Source organism: Oncorhynchus gorbuscha, linkage group LG15, assembly GCF_021184085.1.
Source record: "Oncorhynchus gorbuscha isolate QuinsamMale2020 ecotype Even-year linkage group LG15, OgorEven_v1.0, whole genome shotgun sequence".
NCBI classification, from domain to species: Eukaryota; Metazoa; Chordata; class Actinopteri; order Salmoniformes; family Salmonidae; genus Oncorhynchus; species Oncorhynchus gorbuscha.
This window is the reverse complement of record NC_060187.1, coordinates 37,932,261-37,953,380: the sequence shown is the minus strand read 5'-3', so window position 1 is coordinate 37,953,380 and position 21,120 is coordinate 37,932,261. Positions and strand designations below refer to the sequence as shown.

The window sequence follows — 21,120 nt, the reverse complement described above, 5'->3', positions numbered from 1 at the left end:
AGAACAAGTTCTCATTTACAACTGCGACCTGGCCAAGAATAAAGCAAAGCAGTTCGACACAAACAACAACACAGAGTTACACATGGAATAAACAAAACATACAGTCAATAATACAGTTGAAGAAACTCTGTATACAGTATGTGCAAATGAGGTAAGAAAAGGGAGGTAAGGCAATAAATAGGCCATAATAATAATAATAATAATATATGCCATTTAGCAGACGCTTTTATCCAAAGTGACTTACAGTCATGTGTGCATACAATATGGGTGGTCCCGGGAATCGAACCCACTACCCTGGCATTACAAGCGCCATGCTCTACCAACTGAGCTACAGAAGGACCATGGTGGCGAAGTAATTACAATATACCAATTAGACACTAGAGTGATTGATGTGCAGAAGATGAATGTGCAAGTAAAGATACAGGGGTGCAAAGGAGCAAGATAAATAAATAAATACAGTATGGGGATGAGGGAGTTGGTTGGGCTATTTACAGATGGGCTATGTACAGGTGCAGTGATCTGTGAGCTGCTCAGACCGCTGGTCCTTAAAGCTAGTGAGGGAGGTAAGAGTCTCCAGCTTCAGTGATTTTTGCAATTCATTCCAGTCATTGGCAGCAGAGAACTGGAAGGAAAGGCGGCCAAAGAGGAAATGGCTTTGGGGGTGACTAGAGAGATATACCTGCTGGAGCGCGTGCTACGGGTGGGTGCTGCTATGGTGACCAGTAAGCTGAGATAAGGCGGGGCCTTACCTATCAGGGACTTGTAGATGACCTGAAGCTAGTGGGTTTGGCGATGAGTGTGAAGCGAGGGCCAGCCAACGAGAGCGTACAGGTTGCAGGGGTGGGTATTATATGGGGCTTTGGTGACAAAACGGATGGCACTGTGATAGACTGCATCCAATTTGTTGAGTAGCGTGTTGGGGGCTATTTTGTAAATGATATCGCCGAAATCGAGTATCGGTAGGATGGTCAGTTCTTGACACAAACCAGTGAGACAGGCACCTACTACCATATCCAGTTCAAAGGCACTTAAATATTTTGTCTTGCCCATTTCCACTTTGAATGGCACACATACACAATCCATGTCTCAATAGTCTCAAGGCTTAAAAATAATTATTTAAACACTGATTGAAGTGGATTTGACAAGTGACATCAATAAGGCATCATAGCTTTCACCTGGATTCACCAGGTCAGTCTATTTAATGGAAAGAGCAGGTGTTCTTAATGTTTTGTATACTCAGTGTATACATTATACACGTCATTGGTGTAAAACGGTTTGCATGCCCCACCTTGTTCTATTACAGTAACTACAACCAGAGAGACAGAGGCGAGAGGGTCGACTCCGCTCCAAATCTGTCCTAGTTAAAATAAGCGCTAAGCAGACCGAGGGAGGGTTTTTGTATGGGGGGCAATGAGAGTGCCAAATTTGGTCAAGATAAAAGGGAATTGCTATTTTGATAGATTAGACGTATTTGATCAAATAGAAGTTTCATAATGCTTAAGTTGTTACAAGTGTACGGATCTGTGCATGTGACATTCCTGAATCTTTGAGAAAAAAATGTTTATATCGGAATTGTGCCTGTTGTTTGTTCATTGTTATTTCTCGAAGATTTCAAAACCACATCTTTAATCAATTCAACAATGACGAGACGGGAGACAGGATACAGGAATTCAGTTCAACCATTTATCTGGAACATGCTCAACTCAACATACAGTACCAGTCAAAAGGTTGGACTTTTGCCCTACTCATTCAAGGGTTTTTCTATATTTTTTTGATTTTCTACATTGTAGAATAATAGTGAAGACATCAAAACTATGAAATAACGCAAATGGAATCATCTAGTAATCAAAAAATTATTAAACAAATCAAAATATATTTTATATTTGAGATGCTTCAAAGTAGCCACCCTTTGCCTTGATGACAGCTTTGCACACCCTTGGCATTCTCTCAACCAGGTTCATGACGCAGTCATCTGGAATGCATTTAAATTAACAGGTGTGCCTCGTTAAAAGTGTATTTGTGGAATGTCTTTCTTCTTAATGCTTTTGAGCTAATCAGTTGTGTTGTGACAAGGTATGGGTGGTATACAGAAGATAGCCCTATTTGGAAAAAGACCAAGTCCACATTATGGCAAGAACAACTCAAATAAGCAAAGAGAAACCACAGTCCACCATTATTTTAAAACATAAAGTCAGTCAATCTGGAACATTTCAAGAACTTTGAAAGTTTATTCAAGTGCAGTTGCAAAAACCATCAAGCGCTGTGATAAAACTGGCTCTCAGAGGACCGCCACATAGGCATTTCGCTACACTCGCAATAACATCTGCTAACCATGTGTATGTGACCAATAAAATTTGATTTGATTTGAAAGGAAGACACAGAGTTACCTCTGCTGCAGAGGATAACTTCATTAGAGTTACCAGCCTCAGAAATTAGAAATTAACTACACCTCAGATTGCACCTAACAGAGTTCAAGTAACAGACACATCTCAACATTAACTATTCAGAGGAGACTGCGTGAATTAGACCTTCATGGTCAAATTGCTGCAAGGAAACCTCTACTAAAAGACATCAATAACAAGAAGAGACTTTCCTGGGCCAAGAAACACGAGCAATGGACATTAGACGGTGGAAATCTGTCCTTTGGTCTGATGAGTCCTAATCAGGTTCCCACCATAAAGCATGGTGGAGGAGGTGTGATGGTGTGGGATTGCTTGCTGATGACATTGTCAGTGATTTATTTAGAATTCAAGGCACACTTAACCAGCATGGATACCATAGCATTCTTCAGCGATACGCCAACCCAACTGGTTTGCACTTAGTGGGACTATCATTTGTTTTTCAACAGGACAATGACCCAACACCTCCAGGCTGTGTAAGGGCTATTTGACCATGGAGAGTGATGGAGTGCTGCATCAGATGACTTGGCCTCAACAATCACCTGACCTTAATAAATCTTCTTCAGGATCGGTGTCTCGTCCACGGGACGGTTGAGCTAATGTAGGCTGATGTGATTAGAATGAGGTTGTAAGAAACAAAACAATTCCCATGACATAGACATACAGTGCCTTGCGAAAGTATTCGGCCCCCTTGAACTTTGCGACCTTTTGCCCCCTTGAACTTTGCCCCCTTGAACTTTGCGACCTTTTGCCACATTTCAGGCTTCAAACATAAAGATATAAAACTGTATTTTTTGTGAAGAATCAACAACAAGTGGGACACAATCATGAAGTGGAACAACATTTATTGGATATTTCAAACTTTTTTAACAACTCAGAAACGGAAAAATTGGGCGTGCAAAATTATTCAGCCCCCTTAAGTTAATACTTTGTAGCGCCACCTTTTGCTGCGATTACAGCTGTAAGTCGCTTGGGGTATGTCTCTATCAGTTTTGCACATCGACAGACTGACATTTTTTCCCATTCCTCCTTGCAAAACAGCTCGAGCTCAGTGAGGTTGGATGGAGAGCATTTGTGAACAGCAGTTTTCAGTTCTTTCCACAGATTCTCGATTGGATTCAGGTCTGGACTTTGACTTGGCCATTCTAACACCTGGATATGTTTATTTTTGAACCATTCCATTGTAGATCCCCGGGACCACCCATACGTAGAATGTATGCACACATGACTGTAAGTCGCTTTGGATAAAAGCGTCTGCTAAATGGCATATATATATATATAATGGCATATATATATATATATATATATATATATATATATATATATATATATATATATATATAGATTTTGCTTTATGTTTTGGAGCATTGTCTTGTTGGAAGACAAATCTCCGTCCCAGTCTCAGGTCTTTTGCAGACTCCATCAGGTTTTCTTCCAGAATGGTCCTGTATTTGGCTCCATCCATCTTCCCATCAATTTTAACCATCTTCCCTGTCCCTGCTGAAGAAAAGTAGGCCCAAACCATGATGCTGCCACCACCATGTTTGACAGTGGGGATGGTGTGTTCAGGGTGATGGGCTGTGTTGCTTTTACGCCAAACATAACGTTTTGCATTGTTGCCAAAAAGTTCAATTTTGGTTTCATCTGACCAGAGCACCTTCTTCCACATGTTTGGTGTGTCTCCCAGGTGGCTTGTGGCGAACTTTAAACGACACTTTTTATGGATATCTTTAAGAAATGGCTTTCTTCTTGCCACTCTTCCATAAAGGCCAGATTTGTGCAATATACTACTGATTGTTGTCCTATGGACAGAGTCTCCCACCTCAGCTGTAGATCTCTGCAGTTCATCCGGAGTGATCATGGGCCTCTTGGCTGCATCTCTGATCAGTCTTCTCCTTGTATGAGCTGAACGTTTAGAGGGATGGCCAGGTCTTGGTAGATTTGCAGTGGTCTGATACTCCTTCCATTTCAATATTATCGCTTGCACAGTGCTCCTTGGGATGTTTAAAGCTTGGGAAATCTTTTTGTATCCAAATCGGGCTTTAAACTTCTTCACAACAGTATCTCGGACCTGCCTGGTGTGTTCCTTGTTCTTCATGATGCTCTCTGCACTTTTAACGGACCTCTGAGACTATCACAGTGCAGGTGCATTTATACGGAGACTTGATTACACACAGGTGGATTGTATTTATCATCATTAGTCATTTAGGTCAACATTGGATCATTCAGAGATCCTCACTGAACTTCTGGAGAGAGTTTGCTGCACTGAAAGTAAAGGGGCTGAATAATTTTGCACGCCCAATTTTTCAGTTTTTGATTTGTTAAAAAAGTTTGAAATATCCAATAAATGTCGTTCCACTTGTTGTTGATTCTTCACAAAAAAATACAGTTTTATATCTTTATGTTTGAAGCCTGAAATGTGGCAAAAGGTCGCAAAGTTCAAGGGGGCCGAATACTTTCGCGAGGCACTGTATCTGATATGGGCAGAAAGCTTAAATTCTTGTTAATCTAACTGCTCTGTCCAATTTACAGTAGCTATTAGAGTGAAAGAATACCATGCTATTTTTGAGGAGAGTGCACAGTTATGAACTTGAAAATGTATGAATAAACCAATTAGACACATTTGGGCAGAATTGATACAACATTTTGAATAGATACGCAAGATCTCGCTGGATCACTCTAAAACGTTGCACATACAGACAGGGCTGCCATCTAGTAGCCAAAGTCTAAATTGCGACTGGGCTAGAATAATTCATTATGCCCTTTTTCTTACATTTCAAAGATGATTGTGCAAAAAATAATACAAAAAAGGTTGTTTTTCTTTGTATTATATTTTACCAGATCTAATGTGTTATATTATCCTCCATTCCTTTCACATTTCCACAAACCTCAAAGTGTTTCCTTTCAAATGTTATCAAGAAAATGCATATCCTTGCTTCAGGGCCTGAGATACAGGCAGTTAGATTTGGGTATGTCAAAATTGAATAAAAGGGTATGTCAAAATTGAAAAAAAGGGGTGGATCCTTAACCTAATTGAGATGCTTTGGAAATGCAGAGTGGACTGCAGAGTGAAGAAAAAGCAGCCAACAAGTGCTCAGCATATGTGGGAACTCCTTCAAGACTGTTGGAAAAGCATTCTTCATTAAACTGGTTGAGAGAAAGCCAAGAGTGTGCAAAGCAGTCATCAAGGCAAAGGGTGGCTTTGAATAATCTAAAATAACAAATATATTTAGATTTGTTTAACACTTTTTTGGTTACTACATGATTCCATATGTGTTATTTTATAGTTGTGATGTCTTCACTATTATTCTACAATGTAGAAAATAGTACAAATTAAGAAAAACCCTTGAATGAGTAGATCTTTCCAAACTTTTTACTGGTACTGTAATTTAGCCAACAAAAATATCTCAACAAAATGAAAGAAAACACTTATTGCATTGGCTATTTCAAGAACTGGTTCAGATGATTACATAGGCCTACAAAAATAATAATAATAACAATTTACAATAATAATAATAATGACTTCACAATTTCTAATAAATACTAAAATAAATAAATGAAAGTTAGAAGATTGCATCAAATCTGAATAATGATTTACACACAGTCTATTTGGCCACAACAACGTTCTTTTCATCTTTGTCCACTAAAATATAAAAACTTTTCCCAGAGGACATTTCCCTTGTTGGCTTCTTTTCACTATACTTTTTACTATACTGTTTCTGCTCTAACTTTCATCACTTAAATGAAAGTAGCCGAGGCCAAGGCTCATTTTACTCGCTCTCTCTCTTCTCAGCAGCAGGCACACGTGAGGTAGCAGCCAGAACCAGTTTCAGCTGGACACAAGCTATACATTTTATTAAGTTGCAATTGGCTGTCACAGATAACAAGCTCACATAGTTCTCATCACATAAACACTAAAATAACAGAGGACAGGTCCAATCGGTTCCAATCGGTAAACCAATTTTAATTGCACATACCTGAAACTGTGGAAATGATATCCGACCAGGTCTGAGACAAAAGTCTGAATTCATGGCCCAGACCTGTTCGGGTCCCGGTTCGGATCTCAGTATTTTGTGTCTGTTGAAACCGTGAAAACCTCTAGTGCCTGCCTATCTTTCATAAGGTCATGACAGTCAACCTGACTCTAAACAACAATGTCTTTAGACTGTGGCGTGGACACAGCTGTAGGCATGTGAGGAGCCTGTGTCACAGTCTTGTTTGGGTACGGCTGAGTCAGTGTCCTGAGAAAGTGACTGTGAGCCTCAACTGTAGGTCAGTGTTTCCCAATCCTGGTCCTTGAGTACCCCTAACAGTACACGTTTGTATTGTGACCCTGGACAAGCACACCTGATTCAACTTGTCAACTACTCATCAAATCAAATCAAATCAAATGGTATTCATCAGATGAGCCAAATACAACCTTACATTGAAATGGTTACTTTCAAGCCTTTTACCAACAATGTAGTTTAAAGAAAAATAAGTTTTAAGTAAAATATATATAATTTAAGTATATATATATATATATATTTTTTTTTACTTTTTAAATTATATCTATTTTACTTAACACTTACATATATATATATATATACATAATTAAAGAGCAGCAGTAAAATAATAGTAATAGAGGCTATATACAGGGAGTACTGGTACAGAGTCAATGTGCGAGGGCACAGGTTAGTTGAGGTCATAGAGGTAATATGTACATGTAGGTAGAATTAAAGTGACTATGCATAGATGATAAACAGAGAGTAACAGCAGCGTAAAAGGGGGGGGGGGCAATGCAAATAGTCTGGTTAGTCATTTGATCAGCAGTTCAGGAGTCTTATGGTTTGGGGAAAGAAGCTGTCAAAAAGCCTTTTGGTCCTTGACTTGACGCTCCAGTACCACTTGCCGTGCGGTAGCAGAGAGAACAGTATGACTATGGCAACTGGGGTCTTTGACAATTTTTAGGGCTTTCCTCTGACATTGTCTGGTATAGAGGTCCTGGATGGCAGGAAGCTTGGCCCCAGTGATGTACTGGGCCGTACGCACTACCCTCTGTAGTGCCTTGCGGTCGGAGGCCGAGCAATTGCCGTACCAGGCAATGATGCAACCAATCAGGATGCTCTCGATGGTACAGAGGTAGAACTTTTTGAGATTCTGACGACCCGTGCCAAATCCTTTTAGTCTCCTGAGGGGGAATAGGTTTTGTCGTGCCCTCTTCACGACTGTCTTGGTGTGTTTGGACCATGATAGTTTGTTGGTGATGTGGAAACCAAGGAACTTGAAGCTCTCAACCTGCTCCATTACAGCCCCATCGATGAGAATGTGGGTGCACTCCGTCCTCTTTTTCCTGTAGTCCACAATCATCTCCTTTGTCTTGATTACATTGAGGGAGAGGTTGTTATCCTGGCACCCCACGGCCAGGTCTCTGACCTCCTCCCAATAGGCTGTCTCATCGTTGGTGATCAGGCCTACCACTATTGTGTCATCGGCAAACTTAATGATGGTGTTGAAGTTGTGCCTGGCCATGCAGTCATGAGTGAACAGGGAGCACAGGGGGGGATTGAGCACGCACCCCTGAGAGGCCCCAGTTTTGAGGATCAGCGTGGTGGATGTGTTGTTGCCTGCCATTACCACCTGGGGGCGGCCCATCAGGAATTCCAGGATCCAGTTGCAGAGGGAGGTGTTTAGTCCCAGGGTCCTTAGCTTAGTGATAAGCTTTGTGGGCACCCTGGTGTTGAACACTGAGCTGTAGTCAATGAACAGCATTCTCACATAGGTGTTCCTTTTGTACAGGTGAAAGGGCAGTGTGGAGTGCAATAGAGATGGCATCATCTGTGTATCTGTTGGGGAGGTATGCAAATTGGAGTGGGTCTAGGGTTTCTGGGACTATGGTGTTGATGTGAGCCATGACCAGCCTTTCAAAGCACTTTGTGTCTACAGACGTGGGTGCTACGGGTCGGTAAACATTAAGGGCAGGTTACCTTAGTGTTCTTGGGCACAGGGACTATGACGGTCTGCTTGAAAAATGTTGGTATTACAGACTTAGTTAGGGACAGGTTGTCAGTGAAGACACTTGCCTCTTGGTCAGCGCATGCTCGGAGTTCACATCCTGGTAATTTGTCTTGCGAATGTTGACCTGATTAAAGGTTTTACTCTCATCCGCTACGGAGAGCGTAATCACAGTCATCCATACATTTGATGCTCTCATCAGTGTTGCTTGCCTCAAAGTGAGCGTAGAAGTAATTTCTATCATCTGGTAGGCTCGTGTCACTGGGAAGCTCGCAGCTGTGCTTCCCTTTGTAGTCTGTAATAGTTTGCAAGCCCGGCCATATCCGACGAGCGTCGGCTCTGGTGTAGTACGATTCGATCTTAGTCCTGTATTGACGCTTTGCCTGTTTGATAGTTTGTCTGAGGGCATAGCGGGATTTATTTTAAGATTCCGGGTTAGAGTCCCGCTCCTTGAAAGCGACAGCTCTAGCTTTTAGCTCAGTGCGGATGTTGCCTGTATTCCTTGGCTTCTGGTTGGGGTACATACAGTCACTGTGGGGACAACATCATCTGTGATGAAGCCAGTGACTGATGTGGTGTCCCCCTCAATGCCATCAGAAGAATCCCTGGAGCATATTCCAGTCTGTGCTAGCAAAACAGTCCCGTAGCTTAACATCTGCTTCATCTGACCACTTCTTCATTGACCGAGTCACTGGTGCTTCCTGCTTTAGTTTTAGCTTGTAAGCAGGAATCAGGAGGATAGAATTATGGTCAAATTTGCCAAATGGAGGGCTAGGGAAAGCTTTGTATGTGTCTCTGTGTGTGGAGTAAAGATGGACTATAGTTTTTTCCCTTTGGTTGCACATTTAACATGCTGATAGAAATGAGGTAATATGTATTAAAGTTTCCCTGCATTAAAGTCCCCGGCCACTAGGAGTGCCGCCTCTGGGTGAGTGTTTTCCTGTTTGCTTATGGCCGTATACAGCTCATTGAATGCAGTCTTAGTGCCAGCATCAGTTACTGGTGGTAAATAGACACCTACGAAGAATATAGATGAAACTTTCTTGGTAAATAGTGTGGTCCACAGCTTATCACGAGATACTCTACCTCAGGAGAGCAAAACCTTGATACTTCCACACTATTAGATTTTGTGCACCAGCTGTTTTTTTTTACAAATATACTCAGACCGCCACCCCTTGTCTTACCAGAGGGGGCTGTTCTATCTTGCCGGTGCAACTTAAAAGCCGCAAGCTTTATGTTATTCATGTTGTTGTTCAGCCACGACTCAGTGAAACATAAGATAATATAGTTTTTAATGGCCCGTTGGTAGGATATACGTGATCATAGTTTGTCTGTTTTGTTATCCAATGATTGTACGTTGGCTAATAGGACTGATGGTAAAGGCAAATTACCCACTCGCCTTCGGATCCTTACAAGGCACCCTGACCTACGTCCAAATATCTCTATCTCTTTCTCCTGAGAATGACAGGGATGAGGGCCTTGTCGGGTGTCTGAAGTAAATCCTTTGCGTTCGACTCGTTAAAGAAAAAATAATCTTCCAGTACAAGGTGAGTAATTGCTGTCCTAATATCTAGAAGCTCTTTTCAGTCATAAGAGACGGTGGCAGAAACATTATGTACGAATTAAGTTACAAATAATGTGAAAGAAACACACACAATAGCACAATTGGTTAGGGAACCGTAAAACGGCAGCCATCTCCTCCGGCGCCATTATCATTATCAAGCCCTTGATGAGTTTGTCCAGGGTTACAGCGAAAATGTGTACTGTTCGGGGTACTCGAGGACTGGAGTTCAGAAACACTGCCCTAGGTGACGACTGCTGGGTCAGGTTGTCACCCAGTAACAGTTCTGGACCACTCTGGTGGTTCTGTCAGTGTGGCTTTACTCAACAGTAACTGATATGTGTGCCTTTTCCAGATGACGTCCTCTGCAGTCTGGATAGTGTACAGTAGGACACAGAACCAGTCTGAGCAATGACTGTAGCAGGAACCCACTTTGGTCCTCTGAGGTAGTTCCTAGCTAAGACAGTTTCTCCAAAATTAAATGCAATGTCCTTTTCTCTCAGTTCACAACGTTTGACTTGGCTCTCCTGTTAACGTCGTACTGTCTCCTTTGCATTCCCACGGTTTGAGTATATATATATGTATATATATATATCTCCTTTACAGTCATGCATACATTCCGTACGGGGGAACCCACTATTGAGTAGGTCAAAGCTTGTGTGTAGCTCTCTCTTCAGGAGAAGCGATGTAAGTGAAGCCTTGGTGGGTGAATGTGGCGTGTTCCTGTAGGATAGCAGGAAGCTGTGCAGACATTGGTGCTGTGTCCCTTGACCCTGAGATGCTTTTAAGGCATGTTTCATGGTCTGTACAAGCCTCTGTGCCAGCTTGTTGGTAGATAGATGACACGGTGCAGACCTGATGTGCTGTCTGCCATTCACCTGTAGAAACGTGGCCAATTTGTGGGACACTATCTGTGGTCCGTTGTCGTTATCATATATGCATAGTCACTTTAAATATGCATTCATGTACATACTACCTCAATTGGGCCGACCAACCAGTGCTCCCACACATTGGCTAACCAGGCTATCTGCATTGTGTCCCACCACCCACCAACACCTCTTTTATGCTACTGCTACTCTCTGTTCATCATATATGCATAGTCACTTTAAACATCTCTACATGTACATACTACCTCAACCAGCCTGACTAACTGGTGTCTGTATGTAGCCTCGCTACTTTAATAGCCTCGCTACTGTATATAGCCTGTCTTTTTACTGTTGTTTTATTTCTTTACCTACCTATTGTTCACCTAATACCTTTTTTGCACTATTGGTTAGAGCCTTTAAGTTAGTATTTCACTGTAAGGTCTACCTGTTGTATTCAGTGCACTTGACAAATAAACTGTGATTTGATTTGATTATCACGGTGCCATCCGTTTTGTCACCAAAGCCCCATATACTACCCACCACTGCGACCTGTATGCTCTCGTTGGCTGGGCCTCGCTTCATATTCGTCGCCAAACCCACTGGCTCCAGGTCATATATACGTAAGTATTTTCTAGGTAAATCTTCGCCTTATCTCAGCTCACTGGTCACCATAGCAACACCCACCCGTAGCACGCACTCCAGCAGGTATATTTCACTGGTCACCCCCAAAGCCAATTCCTCATTTGGCAGTCTTTCCTTCCAGTTCTCTGCTGCCAATGACTGGAACGAATTGCAAAAATCACTGAAGCTGGAGACTTATATTTCCCTCACTAACTTTAAGCATCACCTGTCAGAGCAGCTTACCAATCACTGCACCTGTACACAGCCCATCTGTAAATAGCCCACCCAACTACCTCATTCCACAAATTGTTGTTTATTTTTGCTCTTTTGCACCCCAGTATCTCTACTTGCACATCATCATCTGCACATCTATCACTCCAGTATTAATTCTAAATTGTAATTATTTTGCCACTGTGGACAATTTATTGCCTTACCTCCCTAATCTTACTTATATTTTTCTATTGTGTTTTTGACTGTACGTTTGTTCGTCCCATGTGTAACTCTGTGTTGGCCAGGTCACAGTTGTGAGAACTTGTTCTCAACCGGCCTACGTGGTTAAATAAAGGTGAAATAAAATTTTTAAAAATTAATTGACACGGAGTGAAAAGAAGGAGTCCTGTATAGAATAAAATTAATACAAAACATGCAGGCATCCTGTTTGCAACAAGGCACTAAAGTAATATTACAAAAATGTGGTAAAGCAAAATCCTGAATACAAAGTGTTATGTTTAGGAAAAATCCAATACAACATATTACTGAGTACCACTCTCTGTACTTTCAAGTATAATGATAGCTGCAACATCTTATGGGTATGTGTAACGGCGTTCGTCTGTTGAAGGAAGAGAGTCGGACCGAAATGCAGCGTGTTTGTTACTCATGATCTTTAATGAATGAAAACGGAACGATACATGAAATAACTCAATAAAAAAACAACAAACGGAACGTGAAACCTATTACAGCCTATCTGGTGAACACTACACAAAGACAGGAACAATCACCCACGAAATACAAAGCGAAACTGAGGCTACCTAAATACGGTTCCCAATCAGAGACAACGAGAATCACCTGACTGATTGAGAATCGCCTCAGGCAGCCAAGCCTAAACAACACCCCTAATCAACCGCGATCCCAAATAATACAAACCCCAATACGAAAACAACATATAAACCCATGTCACACCCTGGCCTACCCAAACATATAACAAAAACACAAAATACAATGACCAAGGCGTGACAGTATGCTAAAACACAAAGCCAAAATCTACACTGGAGTTGCTTACCAATAATACAGTGAATGTTCCTGAGTGGCCGAGTTACTGTTTTACATTACATTTACATTTAAGTCATTTAGCAGACGCTCTTATCCAGAGCGACTTACAAATTGGTGCATTCACCTTATGACATCCAGTGGAACAGTCACTTTACAATAGTGCATCTAAATCTTAAAGGGGGGGGGGGTGAGAGGGATTACTTATCCTACCCTAGGTATTCCTTAAAGAGGTGGGGTTTCAGGTGTCTCCGGAAGGTGGTGATTGACTCCGCTGTCCTGGCGTCGTGAGGGAGTTTGTTCCACCATTGGGGGGCCAGAGCAGCGAACAGTTTTGACTGGGCTGAGCGGGAGCTGTACTTCCTCAGTGGTAGGGAGGCGAGCAGGCCAGAGGTGGATGAACGCAGTGCCCTTGTTTGGGTGTAGGGCCTGATCAGAGCCTGGAGGTACTGAGGTGCCGTTCCCCTCACAGCTCCGTAGGCAAGCACCATGGTCTTGTAGCGGATGCGAGCTTCAACTGGAAGCCAGTGGAGAGAACGGAGGAGCGGGTTGACGTGAGAGAACTTGGGAAGGTTGAACACCAGACGGGCTGCGGCGTTCTGGATGAGTTGAAGGGGTTTAATGGCACAGGCAGGGAGCCCAGCCAACAGCGAGTTGCAGTAATCCAGACGGGAGATGACAAGTGCCTGGATTAGGACCTGCGCCGCTTCCTGTGTGAGGCAGGGTCGTACTCTGCGGATGTTGTAGAGCATGAACCTACAGGAACGGGCCACCGCCTTGATGTTGGTTGAGAACGACAGGGTGTTGTCCAGGATCACGCCAAGGTTCTTAGTGCTCTGGGAGGAGGACACAATGGAGTTGTCAACCGTGATGGCGAGATCATGGAACGGGCAGTCCTTCCCCGGGAGGAAGAGCAGCTCCGTCTTGCCGAGGTTCAGCTTGAGGTGGTGATCCGTCATCCACACTGATATGTCTGCCAGACATGCAGAGATGCAATTCGCCACCTGGTCATCAGAAGGGGGAAAGGAGAAGATTAATTGTGTGTCGTCTGCATAGCAATGATAGGAGAGACCATGTGAGGTTATGACAGAGCCAAGTGACTTGGTGTATAGCGAGAATAGGAGAGGGCCTAGAACAGAGCCCTGGGGGACACCAGTGGTGAGAGCGCGTGGTGAGGAGACAGATTCTCGCCACGCCACCTGGTAGGAGCGACCTGTCAGGTAGGACGCAATCCAAGCGTGGGCCGCGCCGGAGATGCCCAACTCGGAGAGGGTGGAGAGGAGGATCTGATGGTTCACAGTATCGAAGGCAGCCGATAGATCTAGAAGGATGAGAGCAGAGGAGAGAGAGTTAGCTTTAGCAGTGCGGAGCGCCTCCGTGATACAGAGGAGAGCAGTCTCAGTAGAATGACTAGTCTTGAAACCTGACTGATTTGGATCAAGAAGGTCATTCAGAGAGAGATAGCGGGAGAGAAAAGAAAGAAGGGATACTGGTCTGTAATTGTTGACATCGGGGATCGAGTGTAGGTTTTTTCAGAAGGGGTGCAACTCTCGCTCTCTTGAAGACGAAAGGGACGTAGCCAGCGGTCAGGGATGAGTTGATGAGCGAGGTGAGGTAAGGGAGAAGGTCTCCGGAAATGGTCTGGAGAAGAGAGGAGGGGATAGGTTCAAGCGGGCAGGTTGTTGGGCGGCCGGCCGTCACAAGACGCAAGATTTCATCTGGGGAGAGAGAGGGGAGAAAGAGGTCAGAGCACAGGGTAGGGCAGTGTGAGCAGAACCAGCGGTGTCGTTTGACTTAGCAAACGAGGATCGGATATCGTCGACCTTCTTTTCAAAATGGTTGACGAAGTCATCTGACTTACATCTACCTGAAAATCCATTCCAAGATCTGAAAATGGTTTTCTATTAATGGCCAACAACCAATTTGAAAGATCTTGAAGAATTTTGAAAAGAATAACGGGCAAATGTTGCACAATCTACGCCTGGAAAGCTATTAGAGACTTACCCAGAAAGACTCTGTAACTGCTACCAAAGGAGTTTCTACAAAGTATTAACTCAGGGGTGTGAATATGTAAATAACATATTTATTTATTTCATTTTTCTAAAAACATGTTTTCACTTTGTCATAATGGGTAATTGTGTGTAGATGGGTGAGAATACATTTTCATCCATTTTGAATTCAGGCTGTAAGACAACAAAATGTGGAATAAGTCAAGGGGTATGAATACTTTCTGAAGACACTGTATTTGTAGAATATTCTAACTCTGGAAAGGGTATGTGTCAACATGCTGACATATCTAAGTCTTTATACTTAGGCATGAACGAATCCACATCTTTTCACATAGCCGTGGGAATTAGGGGTGCTGATGGTGCTGCAGCACCCCCTGAAAAAAATATTAATAATATAGGCCAGCGCCCCACCCTAACCCGTTAACAGGGTATAGAACATGTCAAATAATTTTTTGATAGGGGGTGCAGGATTTTTTAAAAATAATTTCAAACATTTTGGTTGGCTGTTCGTCACTCAACTTGTCTATAGTTACATACATGCAGCTTCTCCTCTGTCATTAGCCTGTACAGGGCATTTGGAAAACAAAGTGAAAACAGGTTTTTAGAAAGGTTTGCTAATTTATAACAAATAAAATACAGAAATACATTATTTACATAAGTATTCAGAACAATCAGGGGAGAAGGACCTTGGTCAAGGAGGTGACCAAGAACCCGATGTCTCTCTGACAGAGCTCCAGATTTCCTCTGTGGAGATGGGAGAACCTTCCAGAAGGACAACCATCTCAGAAGCACTCCACCAATCAGGCCTATATGGTAGAGTGGCTGGTCGGAAGCCACTCCTCGGGTAAAAGGCACATGACAGCCCATTTCTTTGGTCTGATGAAAACAAGGCCTGAATGCCAAGCTTCACTTCTGGAGGAAACCTTGCCCCATGTTTTTTTGATTGTAGTACCTAATTTATGATAAATGTATTACCGTTTTATAACAGAATCTCTTACAGTAACTCTGATAATGTGCACTATACGGAGCATCCTCCATCCAAACCCATTTAAGTAGGGAAAATGCTGTTTAAATGCCTTTTGGTGCTGCTGAAGCACCCTCTGAACACCATGTCCTACTAAATCAGTGTTTAATCTCCCATAATTACAGAGATTTGCTGTGGTTTAATAAAATTAATCGGCTTTGATTAGACCCCCTACCTCTGCTTCTCCTGTCTCTATTGCCCCTCACTGTGAGGGATACATTTACGGACATTTAAATAGTGGTACCATCACAACTCTGATCCATTCGGATCTAGTTTTCACAAGATACATTTGAGGAAGGAAATAACACTGCATAAATTATTTTTTTCCTTCATTTTCTTCTTCTTCTATCAGATCAATGTGGTATAAAACATTTGATTGTCCTTAACCTATATACAGGCTTTGGCATCACATTGAGTTGAGGTACCAAACAATCAGGGTAAATTGGGACTATCCCATTTAATTGTCCTAACTTGATCTTGTGACCAAAGAGACTGCAGCCATTAATTTACTTAGCCCAAAGTACATTGAAGAGAGGCACCTTACTTGATGCACAGCAGTGTCATAGACCAGCACTGGGAAACTGAGCAACAAAAACATCTGTGAAGAATCTGAGGATTGTATTGTGGTGGAAATAGGTAATCTACATTTAAAGTGATAGCAACTGCCATAAAAGTCAAAGAAGGCCCATGGAGGACAGAAACACCTACAACACTGGCCGGGAGCGCTTGGGACTACGCTTCACCATAGACTACCTGCTGTACAACAAGGACAGTAAGAGCATGAGAGAGGAGGCAAAGAGTCCCCCAGCAGAGCAGACCTCTCATAGTCCCGTGGAGGAGCGGAGTCCTGACATCCTCTCAGAGAGGGAAAGTATTGAACTTGGGAGCCCTGAGAAGGGGCCCGAAGGAGAAGAGGGGTCAGAGGAGGAGGATGAAGAGGACGAGGAAGAGGTCAAAGTGAAAGAAGATCAAGAGGCGACCACTACAGACAGTCCACGGGACAAGCCCACCCAGTCCTACATCGCCCTTATCTCTATGGCCATACTTGCTTCAGAGGAGAAGAAGCTGTTGTTGTGTGACATCTATCACTGGATCATGGATAGCTACCCCTACTTCAAGAGCAAGGTATGTCCAAGTGATTCAATTCAGGGTTCATTCCAAGTGGAATATTTGTCTGAACTAGGGTTGGGATCAGTTTAATTTAAATTCAGGAGATACATTCCAATTCGGAATTGAAAAGAGTGCCATTTATTTTCAAATCAGATTGTTTTTGATTCTTGAAATTCTATTTCAATTCACTTCAAACACGGACTGAATTGAATTGGAATTTACATTGCCAGCTCCCTGTATTGGCAATAATCTGTAATTCTAATCAATATAACTGCATAACATTAGATACTCGTGAGAAAACCCTTTGCAAAGCTGTTTGATCAAGAAATGACTAGTGTGTGGAAAGTTTCCAAAAACCTAAAGTACTATTCATTACGCACATCCTCCACTGTAGTCAAAAGACAGCATCTTAAAATGAAGAGCGTGAAAAAAAGCATATCTGGCGTTTTCTCTTTTCACTATATTCCCATTGTGAAGTGTTGAAAAAGGGTGATCTGGCACGGTAATGGGTAGAATTAGTGCATGCATGAACCTGGCTCAGCTGATTATGTTGTTGCATGGAAGGTCTAACTGAGTATCCTAAAGGCTGCAGGTAATTCTGTTGATAGGCTCAAGGGTTAAGAACTAAAACTAGCTCTTTAACAGGTGTAACAACAGGTTTACCTCGTGGGATTAGGGGAATTAAACAAGATGAACGTGGTGGTTTCGTCTGTCAGTCAACTCAAACAACCATAACCAAACGTCACTATGGCCCTTTTACATAGCATGGCACCAATTAAATAAATGCAAGGGGAAATTGTTGATATTCTCTGTACAATGTATACGGGGGATTCAGCCATGAGGGAATGCCATTTTTGGTTTCTAATAATTGAGTACAAGGATGATGTTGGATCATTTCTGTTCCAGGGCCACATACAACACTTAGTTCATGAATCACCTTTATTCTTCATGTCTCATATGTGAACATTATTGTTGTCCTATAGGATAAGAACTGGAGGAACAGCGTCAGACACAACCTGTCTCTGAACGAATGCTTTGTGAAGGCTGGTCGGAGTCACAATGGTAAAGGCCATTTCTGGGTCATCCACCCCGCTAACTTCCAAGACTTCTCCAATGGGGACTACCATCGCCGCCGAGCTCGCCGCAGGGTCCGCAGGGTGACAGGACAGCTCCCGTATGCCCTGCGCACACCCTATTACCCCCTCAACAGGCCCAGGGGGGTGCCATGCTGGTGCTGCCCCCCAGCCCACCCTCTCTCCATGGCCCACCCTCTGTCCTGCCTCTCAGCCAGGATGTATTGGAGCTGGGCTAGCCAGTATGCCAGACGACACCCATCCCTCCACGCTCCGGTTCAATAGCACCACATAGAATTGGATGCATGTTTGATGTTGAACTACTCTTTGTATGACAGGTGGCTGAGAGAGATGTATTGAGTATGATTGTGAAATCTGTGGCTAGCTGGCACAAATAAGAGTACCAAAGCACCAAAGTACTATATTGCACTATTTATTGTTTGAAATGTGATACACCAGATTTGTACTGTAATGTTATGTATATTGTATTTGATGAGTACTGTATATGAAGAAATATAATTGTAAATATATTGATGAACATATTGCATTATTTTATATATCTTCAACAATTTCAAATAAATAAACAAAAAGAACTAACCAACAATGTGTCAATGATTTCTGTCAAACATGAGAAATGCTTACACAGAATGAGAATATTTTAAATCTATAAATAAAGCACTTTACAGCAAGGGTTGGAACTGGTTGACCAAAAACCGGAAACTAACTAAATGATTTGAAGAACAGAACGCTAACTGAAAAAAAGTGATCTATACTGTTCTGGAACAGAACCGTTAACAAAGCCCCTATGTAAAGCCTTCACTCTGAAACGTATTCCAGCGTCTGTCTGACAACTAGAAATCTTTGCTAGTAGTTGTACGTGTGTGTAGGATACCTGCCCCTCCCCTCTGAAACATAGGTTACTGAAGCCTACTGACAATGGTACAAGCGTAATTCAGAAATTAGGGAGAGATGTTAAATTAGAGGAGAATAGGTTGACTTTTTCAATGCTAGTTAAGGATGCTATAGTTATCACACTTCACATTGGATTTATTAACTACAAAAAGGTAAGATGTGTTTTATTTCTAGTGCCACTCTGCACACACAAGCTAGCTAGCTAACGCTTGCTCTGGTCCAACTTTAAACCAACTCGGAAGTTCAAAGACATTTGAAGTTCCTCTATAGAAGTTGCTCCTCCGTAGGTATAATTCTGTGGGCCTAATTTCAGATAACAAAATGTCCAGCGCTTCAAGGGAAGCTTCCTCCATCCTCACCCTCAACATTTCATTTGCATCTCATGCTCTAAACTGTGACTGGTCGCACAGTGTGTGTGTTTGTCTTTCATTATGATTTTAAACTATGCTGTTACGGCAAAATACAATTTGCTCTAAACGACTTTTGTGTACAGATTCAATTGCTTACCCACTCTACAGCAAGCTACTCTATCCTCACTGATTGGTGAAGAAATGTAATTTAGAGCTAAATATAAAGAAAACGAGCAGAACGGAACGATAAACACTGGTTCAGAACTTTATTTCGCTGGTCGGAACAGTGGAATGAAACAACAAAAAAGAATGGTTCTGTTCAGAATGAAACGATTGAAAAATATTTTTGGTTCCAACCCCTGCTTTACAGTAACTTATACAGTATGTACAGAATAATGTACTGTACAGATGACTGTACTGACATAGTACTGTACAGATGACTGTTCTGAGAAGACATTTGGTACTCCAGGTGGTACAGTTCATTAACTGTGCATGTGTATGCTTGAATACGTGCATGCGTGCTTCTACCTTTGTATGTCTGTGTGTATTTTTGTGGTTGTGTGTTCCTGTGTGTTCCAATGTGTGGTTGTGTGTGGATTCAGGGTGTTAAAAGTGAGCCCACCCCTGAAGCCCGGCCTAGTTTAGATGCTAATTAGTCAGAGATGCTGGGATGCCAAATCTTGTGCCCTAAGAGACTAAAGCAGGCTTCCCAAAGTCGACTCAGGGGATAAGCACCCGGATAATCCCAGAGATCCCAAGGAGTTTCAAAAAATAGGAAGCTTATCACACAGTGTAATCTGTTACCGTTCCTGTGGTGAGGAGACACTGCAGGGGGTGAGGTGAGGGGGAAGGGAGGGTAGGGAACGGAAGGGGGAGGGAGGTAAAGGGAAGGAGGTGGCAGAAGGGTCGGGGGAGTGGGTGGCGCGGAGAAGTGAAGGTGCAGGTATGAGTGCGTAAAGGGGACCATTGTCAAAGTCTTCACTGACAACAACAAGTAAAAGATATAAGGAGACGAGTCCAATCAGAATCAACAGTTCAACTGGAAATGTGAAAGGTATATTATACAGTATAATACTATAATACTGATCTTTATACCGGTCTGAGAATGTATAGAGAACTGGCTCCATATTTCTTTATCAAAGGACAAAAAGTGTTAAAATATGCAGTAGCATGGTCAGATAATTATATCTGGAGAATACAACAAGATTATCATTAAAGAAGAAAAGTCAATCATCAGCTGTCAGTCATTCCATCGATAGGAAACTGAGATGTAATTTCCAAAGGTTGGCATTTAAATTCACAATTCTTGAGCATGTTTTTTGTTGTTGAGTGGATTAGGTCAGAGATCGACTTTTTATACTGCTTGTTTATGTCAATTCATGTGCGGTTTTTGCCTACCAATTATTGGAAATTTGGATAAGGCAATACATCTGAAAGGTAGATTAGAGTACATTCTAAAAAGAAAAGAGAATGTCTTTATTTATGGGAAAAGACAAAAATACAGTCGACAAACATGTCAAAACTCAATTTTCTTCTCTGTTTATTAGAGCGATGACAAATCCATCTAATTAATTTTTGTTCACCAAATCTCTCTGTTCATTGTGGACAAGCTAATTGGACCACTAATTTGTTTAATTCCCATGAATTGCACTCTGTATTAAATCCTCTTCAATTCGCAAGCTTTAGGGCTTTAATTCTGTTGCATATGTTTTCTGCATGCTGGCAGGAAACCAGGCTTTGAACAGGTTGCATCCATCACACAAACACACACACACTGTAAAGGGGTAACCATTCATTTGACAGTAATATACTGGCAGCTTGGTGGCAAGTACAATGCTGTATTTAATATTAAAGTACACCTACTGTAATATAAATATGGTATCAAAGCAAGTACTGTGACTGTATTGTATTGACTGTATTGTATTGTATTGACTG

General features: G+C 42.3%; 1 protein-coding gene across 1 annotated transcript; it reads left to right on the top strand.

Annotated features, from left to right (window-relative positions):
• The first annotated feature begins 16,100 nt into the window (after nucleotides 1-16,100).
• LOC123996377 (forkhead box protein D1-like) lies at nucleotides 16,101-18,480 on the top strand. The gene is made up of 2 exons (XM_046299761.1): nucleotides 16,101-16,865; nucleotides 17,834-18,480. The coding sequence occupies exons 1-2, from the start codon at nucleotides 16,428-16,430 to the stop codon at nucleotides 18,206-18,208; spliced, it is 813 nt and encodes a 270-aa protein (XP_046155717.1). The 5' UTR covers nucleotides 16,101-16,427; the 3' UTR covers nucleotides 18,209-18,480.
• Nucleotides 18,481-21,120: the final 2,640 nt, after the last annotated feature.